Source organism: Chiroxiphia lanceolata, chromosome 24 (assembly GCF_009829145.1).
Source record: "Chiroxiphia lanceolata isolate bChiLan1 chromosome 24, bChiLan1.pri, whole genome shotgun sequence".
In the NCBI taxonomy this organism is placed as follows: Eukaryota; Metazoa; Chordata; class Aves; order Passeriformes; family Pipridae; genus Chiroxiphia; species Chiroxiphia lanceolata.
The window spans coordinates 162,388-174,476 of record NC_045660.1 but is presented as its reverse complement, the minus strand read 5'-3'; the positions used below and the strand labels follow the sequence as shown (position 1 = coordinate 174,476).

Below are 12,089 nucleotides of genomic sequence, written 5' to 3'. Positions count from 1 at the left end.
CCTTAATCCGATTTTCTGCCATTCATTTACTTGTGTAGTCCCAGTTCGTGGAAAACTTGGCACATACTTATAAATCCAGCTTAAAAGTGCCATAATTCTTGCTTTTGAAACATCTCTTTGTTGTCTGTTTAACAGATAACGTAAGTTCTCGGCTGTTTGCTCTTGTTCACGGGATATATTCCCCCCCATCTCCAGCCTCACACCTCATTTCCTATCTCTTCAGCCGAGTCTGCTTGTCCTCTTCTGTTATACTTTGTAGTTTTGTCTCAGACTTGAGGTGTTGTAGTCCGCAGTTCCTTATGCTTTCAGAGCTCCCTTTGTCCTTTTCATGGGCCAGAGGCTACCACAGGTCAGATATCCCAAGAGGTTCTAAACGCTTGGTTTCTGATATCCCTTTTGAATTGCCCCTGTTCAGGCGTCATCTGTGGCAGTGAATATAAACGAGACCCTCCTGCGATGATGGAAAATAGAGGATCCTTTATTAATGGCTGAACAAGTTCTTATATTCCAAAAAGGTGTGGTAACAAAACATGGGGGGGCCAGTGCAGTCCTGTTCAATCCCTTTAAAGCTTCTTCCCAGGACACTTCTAATTGGTCATTTTTTCGCAGGCTTCCATCAGAACTTCAACTCCCAGCGTACACTGCGACCATTACACAACAAGCATCCCGTATTAACTCACTCGTAACCCCACACCACTGCTGTGAAAAAACCCTTGTAAAAGATATCATGCAGGTAGCTCAGTTAAGCACTTAATCTCCATGGTCAGTGCCAAATCTTCTCATTTCATTAGGCAGTGCTTGCACTGACAACAGTGAAGTACACAGATTGTGTGCTCCAAGAAGAAAATGCTCAGAGATACACCCAGAATACTGCTTACCCTCCCTAAAGCATACAAACCACATGAATTCTGCAGGCTCTCAAGGCATTTTTAAAAGAAGCCCAAGCTGTTAAGTGCAGTATTTGGCTCTCTCCTGCACAGAGGTAGGACTTGATCAAGTTAAGCTCTCCATCAATCAGCTAGTCTGCCGACTGGTTCTAATTCTACTGCCAGTCTCTGGACTTCAGTGTGCTGAACATAAAGGGCTTGCAGATCCTGCACCAAGATGGAACTTATTCCTCACTAAGGTAGGAGAAGCAACCGAGCTGCAGGCCTGATGCAACTACTCAGGATTGACGTGAGAGACAAGAGCGAGAGATGGCTTTTGATGTGTTTAAGGATTCTGAATGTCAAAAGGATGTCTAAGCTAGGCCAGAAGCAAGAACAAGGACTTTGCCAGACCTTACAATCTCTGACGACTGGAGAACTTAAGTGATAGCTGGAGAATAATCCAAATACATTAAACAGATATTTCCCCTGAAGAAAAGATTGGTTGACTCATGCTCTGGAAACATGGGAACATTCCTTCCTCCCTTGCTAGGAGTGGATGTTAGCCTGCCCATGTGCTCATTGTTAAGTCTGCAGAAGAGAAGGGGATCCCCAGGACTCTGCCTCAGAACCACCTGGGACATGAATGACCATGGACACCCTCATTCTGACAGTGGCCATTTCCTCACTGGTAAGAGAAAAAAGTTAACACGTGGGTTTTTAGAAGCACAAGACTTTTTCAAAAGACTAGAGTGCTAAATGGAGTATAAAAGAGTTTGGAGTTTGTCACAAGCTCAAGGTTTATAACTAATTAGAACAATCTTCAGATTTGCTTCCCAAAGCCCGGAGCAGCATCTGCCATTGGCCCAGTATTCAAACACCGCAGGTGGGGCAGACACATGGCCAAACTAGCCTTGTTGTTTTCTGGGAATACACACACAAAATTGTGCAGTGAGAATTTTCACAGCTGGGCTTCCCTACTTAACAGTATGCCACTAAATAATTGATGTGAACCAAAATAATACTGGATGTGTCAGGACCTACACAATTCTGTTTTAAAGGGTGCAAACTGATCACTGCATTTAGAGCTTTTTTATCTCTCTTTTTCTTGGTTGTTTATAAAAAGGAATATGAAACATCAATTCATCAATTTACCAGGAACATAAGAGTTTAGAAACAAACTAATTTCACTTCTTTAAGTCTTACCTTGCTCAGTCTTCCTGCCTCCACAGAGACTGGAAGATGAAATTGGCAAATACCAGAGCATATCTACTGATATTAAAATGAGCCAAACTGATTTATCCCACATCTGCTACCCATCCAAATTTCATTCTACTGCAAAAAAAACCCCACCCAACCAACAACTTCCTAGGAGACTTGGAACAGAAAGTAATGTAGACAAGACCAGCTCGGTCCAAAGCAGAAAGCATATCTTATGCTCTGGCATGAAATGACTAATGTGTCCCAGACTGAGGTTCTTCTCCCAGAAAGAATATCTGATCTCACAAGAAACTGATACTGACACAGGTTAAACCAAGTTGTTGAAAGAAATTAAGAAGGTCAGAGGTACCAAATGAAGAGCTGAATTCTCCAGTTTAGTAAAGGCTGATATAAGAAATCAGCAGGTGAAACAAAATGAGGAGGACAATAATTCCTCAGTTTTCTTTCACCTGGTCAGTGTCCATAAATCAGGACTGACCCTACTAAGCAGCGATCCAGACTTCTAAGGATGGACATATGACTGGCAAAGAACAGTCCATCCAAAACTGAATGGGTGAGGTATGAAACATTCTTTGTCCCACCTCCAAGAACACACACTCAGAGGCACAGGCTCACAGAGGTGCTGCAGCATGGGCACTCCTGCAACAGCCACAAACTGTCAATGCTCTGATTTTTATGCAGTGTAAGTAGAAGAAATGTTCCTAAAACCAACGATCTTCGGCACAGATATAGACAGACCAGTCCATCTAACCAACCTGAAGCCATTGGGTCAGTACAAGTGCTCTCTGCAATACCTGTTGATTGAAGCCATGTTTCTCTTCTATGACAAATGTATTATATAAACTCCACGGGAGACCAGTCACGGCACTGAAGAGTGTTGCAAGCAGCAGAAATACCAATGACTGAACAATCTAAAACAAAAAAACAAACAAATCCACCTGATATTTACTGATCCATAACATAAATATTCTGGGTGTTAAACATGGATTTTAGGTCAGTGGTTTAACTGAAACCGGTTCGAAGATGAAGCTAGATAAATTCACAAACATAATTTGTGATGATTAGATTACTGCTCACTGGAATAGCTTACTAAGGATTTGGGACACAAATTTGGATACATGCCTCATCCACAGCACAAAGACAACATAAGCAGTAACCTCAAATTTCTTACCCTTTTACTGTGCAGGGAAATCAAATCTAGGATTAGTAAAAAGATAACACCCAAATAAAGAGCACCCAAAAGCCTGACCCACAACACGGTTTGACTCAAGTAGCTACAAGACCTGTAGGTTTTTAATATACAAGGCTATTTTAATTAGTAAGCTAATTTAAAAGTCATATACTGTTACCAGTTTTCAGACTCACACCATCATTGTGTGCACTTTTAACTAAATGCCAACTTCGAAATAAAAATTATTACTGCAGCATGGAACAAATGTTCTCACAGAAATATAAAGCCTGCTTACCTCATATTCTTGTCCAAATCCAGCATGACCAGAGATCTGACCAGACAGTTTCCAGAGAAAAGGAATTCCTCCACAGAGGAGAATCATCTTGAAAACAAAACCACATAGCAAAGATACAGTATGAAACAGACTGTCATCTTAATCTACTAAAATTTCAGCATGATAAGGATCTTTTAAGGGTGAATAAGACAAATTTTATAATTAGGTTTTTTGTCTCCCTCTGATCTTAACAGTGATAAAGGAAGCCTGGAATATCTGGCTGAAATAAAGCATACTAGTAATTCTAACACAGCATCTCCCCTTCAGTTAACTTGCTGGGTTAATGAATCATACTTCAACCTATTGAAGGCAAAAGGTTGCAAAAACTGACATCCAGTTTCATCAACTTTGGTCACAACAGCCTCTTTTAAGTTCAGGCAGTTCCAAAAGCCAATAAAGGATGTAGTTTAAGCTTGAAGAAAGTGGCAAACCTGGACAGTAAAGGCCACCTCACTTGAACTGGAATGTGATAATCCCAGGACACAGATTCTGAGAAACAGAAAGACACAGCTCAGCATCACAGAAGGAGTAACAACTCACCATTACAGACATGTAGAGAAGAAACTGCATATAGCCTACACGAGGGCTATCCATGGAAAAGCCCTCTAAGATCATTGAGTCCAGCTGTTACCCAGCACTGCCAAGCCCACCACTAACTCATGTCCCCAAGTCCCACATTCACACATCCCTCCAGGGATAGTGACTCCACTTCTGCCCTGGGCAGACTGTGCCAGGGCTTGAAAACCCTTTCCATGGAGAAATCTTTTATCCCAGATAAACCTCCCCTGGAGGGGGTTTAACTTGAGGCTGTTTCCTCTTGTTCTCTGTTCCAATGCTTGACCACCCTTTCAGTGAAGAAATACAATACCCAATATAATATCCAGTATAAGAAATACAATATCCAATCTAAACCTCTCCTGTCACAACTTAAGGCCATTTCCTCTGGTCCAGTCAGTCCTGGGGGAAGGACACCGGCTCATGTTCAGCTGCTGTTGACCAGCACCCCCAGGTCCTTTCCCAAAGGGCAGCTTTCCAGACACTCTGCCCCCAGCCTGGAGCACTGCCTGGGGCTGCTTGGGACCCAAGGGCAGGACCTGGGAGCTGAAAACTGTTTCAAAAACTGCTCATTCAGGCCAGTGTTCAATTAGCTGGGAGCTTTAACTCACATATTCCATGTTTTTTTCCTTGGCTTTTGAACATCAGCATCGCTATGACACAATCAATTCAATAATGGCAGCAGCAGTTTGAGACATACCTATTTTCCAGCTGTCTATCACCATCACAGCTGAAACAGTAGAACAACATACACACTAAGATGCTTGTTGACTTAGCTTTGGCTTTGGCTGCTGCTTAGAAAGCACCAACATAGTCTGGATTTTGTGGCTCAGGTGTGGAAGACAGCTGGATGCACTAATTTCCTTAACAAATCAATCAGCTACCAAAATCATTGTAGACCTGTTATTACAGAAACAGGGACAGAACAGAAAGAAAAGTCAAGAGAGAAAGCAAAAGCTGTGCTTTTCCTACACAGGCAAGCACAATCACAGAATGGTTTGGGTCAAAAGGGACCTTTAAAGATCACAGGGTCTGTGTGGGAAGATCACAGGGTTTGGGTGGGAAGAGACCTCATTCCAACCCCCCTGCCATAGGCAGGGACACCTTCCACTAGACTAGGTTGCTCCAAGCCCCCTCCAACCTGGCCTTGAACACTTTCAGGGATGGGGCAGCCACAGCTTCTTCATGGACCACTGACCCAAGAAACCTGACTCAAAAGAAGAGAAAGACTGAGAATTAGCATGAGAATAATTTAACCAACAGAAAGTAGAATACTAACTAATAAAAGAACTATGTAACTTGTAGCCAACAAACTTCCATTTTGTTTCCCAATATGTACAAATGGCATAAAGTTTTGATGACTAAGGAGCCAGCCTTCTGTGGGTTACCACCAGCTCCCAGCAACCCCAACTGTCTTTAGCTTGTCTTTGAAGGAGAGGTGCTCCAGCCCTCTGGCCATTTCTGTGGCCTCCTCTGGACCCACTCTGGCAGATCTGTGTCTTTCATGCCCTGGAGACCCCAGAGCAGGAGGCAGCACCGCAGATGGGATCTCACCTGAGCAGAGCAGAGGGGCAGAATCACCCTGTTACCCACACTGCTGTGGATCAGCACAGGACACAGTTGGCTCCCTGAGCTGCAATTACACGTTGCCAGCTCGAGTCCAATTTTTCGTCCACCAGGACCCTGAAGTCTCTGTCCACAGGGCTGCTCTCAATCCATTCATCCCCCAGTCTGTGCTGGTGCATGCCCTGACCCATGTGCAGCACCTCGCACTTGGCCTCGCTGAACTCCATGAGGTTTGTACAATCCCCCTCCTCCAGCCTGTCAAGGTCATCCTGGACAGCGTCCATCCCTCCTGCCCCTCAGCTGCCCTGCTGACCCTGGTGTTAGCTGCAAACCTGCCGAGGGTGTGCTCAGTCCCTCTGCAGATATTATACAGCATTCACCCTAGTATGGACCCTCGAGAACCACCACCGGTTTCCACTTGGAAACCGAGCTTTATCTCTTTGGATGCAGCCATCCAGTCAGTTCTTTATTCATCTAATAGTCCATCTGGCAAATCCAATTTAGTGGCTAAAACGTTGTGGAGGACCACAACAATAGGCCTGGATGAAGATAAGCACAGACTGCAGACTTGGCTCTTTGAATAGCAGGGCACTAAATTCAGTGGAAAAAGAATTGCATTTCAATCGTGTATATTTCCCTTAAAAACAACAAGGGAACCTGTTTTGGCTAGAGCTCTTGAAATCAAGATAAAGCTTCAGAACTTTTTGACTCATTGCATTTGCTAAGCGGTACCACCTTACCGTGCCCACCAAACCACCGCTGGAGAGCAGCTTCGATTTACAAATTAAACACTGCCTCTGAAGTTGCTCAGAAACACAGAAGCTTTTCCAACTCAAATAAGAATTGCCTCAAGTTTTACTCAGTATACAAAAAATCCCAACAAAAAGAAAATAAGACTGCGCAGACTTGTACATCCTTACAAGTACATACAAAAGGAAACGAAGTACAGGTTGGGCTGCACAAAGGAGATCAGGAAATGTGGAAGGTAAGAGGTGTCACAAGTCTTAAGTACTGGGTTTGCATCATCATTCTACAGTTACATGACTGACTATTTTACAATCCTATTTTCATTAGCTTTTATGACTGTCGTTTTTGCTTCCTTAAGTTTACCATGAAATAGGATCATACTTCAATTTTACTTGGCAATGCCAAGCACTTCAGGATTCCTTTTTGACCCAGTTGTGCTACGGATGAGCAATGCATTTCAGCAGCGAGTTGGAACAAAGTATATATGTACGTGATTTTCAGACAGTCTTAAGAGTCTTAGAGACTTCTAACTCAATGGTTCTGTTTTTTTCATACATGTGAACATTACTTGCCCAATGTAATTCTTATATTTCAGAAGTATCAATTGGTACTCTCCTTGTTCTCACAAGCTTCTCTTTTTATCTTCTACTTAAATTTTATCTAAAAATGAAAGTACTTGCATCCTTCCAAACACATTTTTGCATTTTAACAATTTAAAATAGCTCTCGTGCTGCTTCATTATTTGGCAACGGAAACCATAATATATTAAATATAATAAGATAATAAAATGTAAGGTAATGTTGTAGTTGTGCAGTATGACTCAGTGCTGCAGAGAGAAATTACGTGCTGTCTGAATAATTATTTCTTATATAGCAAATACAGCCACAAATAAGGAACACAAAAATGTCAGTGTTTGCCATAAGATGCCAGAATGCCAATGGTGCAGCTACATGGGATCATTAAGAACCAAAGTGTTTCACAGTTCAAGTACATGAAAAATATCATATGCAAGGTACTTACAGTGCCCTCAATCTCTGAATAGAGGCCTGACCAAAAGCTGAAAGTACTTTTGTCCAGCTGATAGAGACGAGATTTTTCAAATGTTTCTGAATCCATGATCTGTCCCAATTCTTGTGGTACATGTGTTGTTGTTCTATACACCCGTCTCTGAAAAATCAAAGAAACTAAAGTCTACATCCAATATTTTTAAGGAGACAAGATTTAAAAGTAACATCTAACATGATCCAATGGGCCACCACGGAAAGTTTAAAAAAAAACCAAAAAAACCCACCAACACACAAAGCAACAAATATTCCTAAATGCCTGTTTTCTACCAAGTTCCAAATACAAAAATGAAGCATAATTATTAATGTTACAACCAGGAACTGAGTTGCTGACTTATTAACTTATTTAGAATAGTTCAAATACAGATCACACAAACTGATTTTTCCACAGGATGTGACTTACTGCACCACAATAACGACTAAGCAGAATTTGAAACCAAACACCAGATCCTCCAATGCAAACCATGAGACTTCACCGGAACACAGATCTACAGCGTGGCTGCACAAACGAGGTGCTATTTCATTCTCAGTACAGAACTCGCCACTTGAAAATTTTTAAAGAATAAAAGTCTTTTCCCTCTGATGCCTTATCTTGTTTCAGTATACTTACCCCTTCTCAAAGGGTACTCTCTGTCACTTCAAAACACATTCTCCCTCTGCCCGGGGCACCAGTCTGCAGTGCCCCCGATCACGGGGCTCACAGGAGCTGGCAGCACCGCTCCCTGTCCTCTGCAGCGCTGCCCACCCGGGCCTGGCACGGACAGGTGCGGGGATGAACCCGCGTTCTGGGCGCTGGAGACATCCCGGTGTGCGGCTGCTGCTGAACCTGCCAGGGCTGACCCTGCTCTGCCCCACGGGCAGGACGGGGGTGGAGAACCTGCTGGCAGGAGACAGCCAACACCTGACAGAAGGGACACTCCGTGTTGTATAATGATATACTCTGCCATACGAAAAGGGGTGTGGGACGTGCCTTCCAGGGTGGCTATCACTCGGAAGCCGCCCAGGCATCGCCTTCTCCTGGAGGTGGCGAGGGACGGCCTGTGCAGCGCTTGCGGAGTTCCCCCCGCTCTGTCCTTCACCTGTCGTTACTTCAACCCACGCGTTTCCTCATTTTTGCTCTTCCCGCTGTCTCAGCTGTCCCGGGGAGGAGAATCGAGCTTCTGGGGGTGCTGGGCCGCCAGTGACTCCACCGCACTCACACAACTCATCGTCGTGAGCATCCCCACCACCCGCTGAGGCCGCACCCCGGGACAGGGCCGAGCCCTCCCCAGCCAGGCGACAGGCCTCGCGTTGCTCGGCCCCAGCCCCGGCCCCCCGCCACGTGAGGCTGGGCCGGGCCCGGCACGGCCCCGGCCCGCCGGCTCCCATCCCCACCGGAGCCCTGCCGACCTGCCGGTGAGCCAGGAAGGCCTCCCAAAGGTAGACGGCCCAAGAGAAGAGCAGCACGGAGCAGAAGATGCGGCGTTCGGCCGGCAGCTCTGCCCACAGCTCCCCGGGCAGCGCCATCGCCGCTCCGCCCGCCATGCACTGCGGCGCCGCCTGGCGGCCGGAGGAGCCGCGGGAGGGGGGCGAGCGGGGGGGGCGGGGCGGTCCTGAGGGGCGGGCCGGGCTGGGCCGGGCTCGGGCCGGGCTGGGCCGGGCTGGGCCGGGCTGGGCCGGGCTCGGGCCGGGCTGGGCCGGGCTCGGGCCGGGCTGGGCCGGGCTGGGCTCGGGCTGGGCTCAACTCAGCACGGCTCGGCTCGGCTTGTCCACCCCAGTCAGGAGCCCACAGAGCTGGGTCAAGGGGCATGGAGGTCAGCCTGGCGAGAATCTGAGTGTCAATGCACCTGATGTTTAAATTATTTTTCTCAAGTTACCCAGACTACGCACAATAATGCATATAAAAGCTTGCTAATACTTGTCCAAATCCTTTTACAGCAACACTAAGAGAAGTACAAAAATTAACACTGACTGCTCTAGTACTCACTGATTTTCTCTCCTGTGCTTATTGCAGGCAGCCCCTTGGCTGTCTCTCTCAACAGCTGTTTTTTATCTCTGTGCAATGCAGTATCATAGACACTAATCCTACTGTAGTAAGCTCTGTTAAGTCCTTCCTAAAATAAAGCAGGCTGGCATACCACATCTTCCATAAAGTCGTTTGTTTGGCTGCTTGCTCTCCCACTGCAGAGAGATACTGCTGCAGAGAAATTTCCATAATGTGGGTTCCTTCCTTTTTAAGAAACAGGGAAGAATTCAAGGGATTTGCTGCTCCTGGTCATGCCACCAGGGATCTTGCCACAGAGGCAAGCAGCTGCTACGGACCATCCCTGGGGATGAGCTGAGGTAGCAGTTAACTTGGCACATAGTAGTGACTGACTCACGTGAAGGACCATGAACTGGCCTTCCCAGTACAAGAGAGACATGGAGCTACTGGGGTGAAGAGCTATGAAGGTAACAAAGGGACTGGAACATCTGTGATATGAGGGAAGGGTGACTCCTCAGTGTTTTACAACACTTTAAGCATTTCTTGTCATGGTTTTTGCCTAACTCAGTTAATTCTGAAGGTAAGCACACCTCTTTTCCTGAGTCAGAATAAACCAAAAATGTTTTGGGAAATAAAAAGCTACAGACCTACAAGGAATCAAGGGTTTATTTAGAGCCAAAACACCTCCTTCATATTTGGTCTCTGTAATGCTTTGTGAAGACAGCACAGTGCTGCTGAAATCCAGAGTTCACCCAGCAGCACTGAGGACACATGTGCCACACAGAGCACAGCGACTGTGTAACACAGAGAGACACATTACAAGGGGCATTAATGAATGCTCCTGTTTAGCCAGTTCTTGATATGGCATTTTAGTATCAGTCATTCATCTAGTGTCTACCAGTTCAAAGTATAACAGAACCTGTTTGTGTATTTTTATCATTAACTTTTAATAAAATAATGCCAACTTAATTTTCTCATTTTCTACCAGTTACCTTTGTTACTATTTAGCAGAATGACCTGTAAAACATACTGAAGCCTAGCGTTTTCTCAAGTCCGCATGTCCCCCCAGAAGAAATACTGCCAGGGCAGATGAGGCAGTGCTGCTCCTAGTCAGGCCTGCTACTGGCTGCCACTTTTCTCCTTTCATAGAGGAAGCTCTAGAAATTCATCCAAGATGGCCACGTCAGAGCCCTCCCTGGCACTGCACTGCATCCCAAATAATCCCTTACCTACCTTCCTTCTCTACACTTGCAAATCTTAAGATAATTTCAAGAAGAGCAAACAGCTCTCCTGTCCCACCTCATCCCCTCCAAACTCAGGGAATACTGTTGTGGGAAGTCAGGAGAGCAGAAGGGCTCAAAGGCAGCAGTTGTAAACTTTAGGGGGAGACCAGGCACCTCACAGGGCCAGACAAAGACAAGGTGGTTTAATTTCAGACTCCCCTGCTCTCTGTCAGAACCCTGCTCAGATTCTTGACAAGACATTGGAGGACTTAACTGGAAATTGAACTTCTTTTGAAGAATTCAAGGTAGTCAAGATGTAGAATTTGCGAAATAATGTCACAAGGCCTTACCAGCATCATAAAATTTAAAGATCTTGCACAAGCAAAGGCAAACAGAAAACAACAGGCAAGAAAAACCACGGAACTAACCCATTGGCTCTGCTGAGCCCTACCAGGACAGAAATCAGCCTGGAAGGTCTCTCTTTGTAAAGGTATTTACAGTTTTTTACTAACCATGAGAACATAGCAGGGTAGCCCCGTAGCCTTGCGGAATTTCGGCATGTACAACCAATAAACATGTTGTGGTCCAAAAAAATCCACACACCAAAAGGCAATAATTTTAAAAATGGAAGCAACATTCCCTGATTATGAACTTGCATCTGTGTTTCCTGAGTTATCTGCTGTTCACAGTAATTCTTTTTTTTAGGAAGAAGGTGTGAAGGTGTTCCTTTACTGTGGAACAAAACATTTCTCTGGTATGTTTGAAAGCAAGAAGCTGGAAATGTTACATCTTCACTGTAAGACAAGTTCTGGTAGCACTTGGAAAGGAAAATGATGGCCTACCTCATGGCATGAAAACAGAAGTAGACAGTAAAAACTCTTCAGACCATTACCCTTTTGTGGTTTCCTTTCCTGGTGCCCACCCATGACAGGCAATTAGATCAGACAAGCCCAAGACGAAATTGGGATAAAGATGTGGATTCAAGCTGTACAGTTTTGATGCTGTGACACCTATTACCTAGATGATAAACAAGTGGAGTTCAAAAACTGAAATACACTGTCAGTCTCTGAACTGGGCAAGATATAATTCTTGTAACAAGGAAGGATCTGACTGACCAGTGCTGCACTGGTATCTTTCAACAAAAATATGAACACCTTGAGCCCACTCATTAAAAGTCCTGGCAGTGCATGGGGTGCTACATCACCACAGGAAAATGCCTCCAAGATGCTTTTGTGCAGCCCCTGAGGAAAACCCACTCACCACTTTCTAAATGCAACTCTTGGACTGAGGAGTGTCGCATGACTTGTCTCCACATCTAGCAGACAGAAATGATGTTTGCCTCCGTCTACTCCTGTGGTATATCCCAGCCTATGGAAATA

General features: G+C 45.1%; 1 protein-coding gene across 3 annotated transcripts in view; it reads right to left on the bottom strand.

Annotated features, from left to right (window-relative positions):
* Positions 1-9,055, bottom strand: part of ZMPSTE24 (zinc metallopeptidase STE24) — a 28,612-nt gene extending 19,557 nt beyond the window's left edge. The window contains exons 1-4 of one of the 3 annotated variants that reach the window (XM_032709966.1): positions 8,914-9,055; positions 7,481-7,627; positions 3,554-3,640; positions 2,882-2,998 (exon numbers count right to left, since the gene is read on the bottom strand). In XM_032709966.1, the coding sequence (XP_032565857.1) occupies positions 2,882-2,998; positions 3,554-3,640; positions 7,481-7,627; positions 8,914-9,048 (486 nt within the window). In that variant the 5' untranslated portion in view covers positions 9,049-9,055. Of the gene's footprint in view, positions 1-2,842; positions 2,999-3,553; positions 3,641-7,480; positions 7,628-8,134; positions 8,240-8,913 lie in introns of those variants that run through there. The other 2 variants (XM_032709965.1, XM_032709967.1) reach the window with 2 other exon arrangements.
* Positions 9,056-12,089: the final 3,034 nt, after the last annotated feature.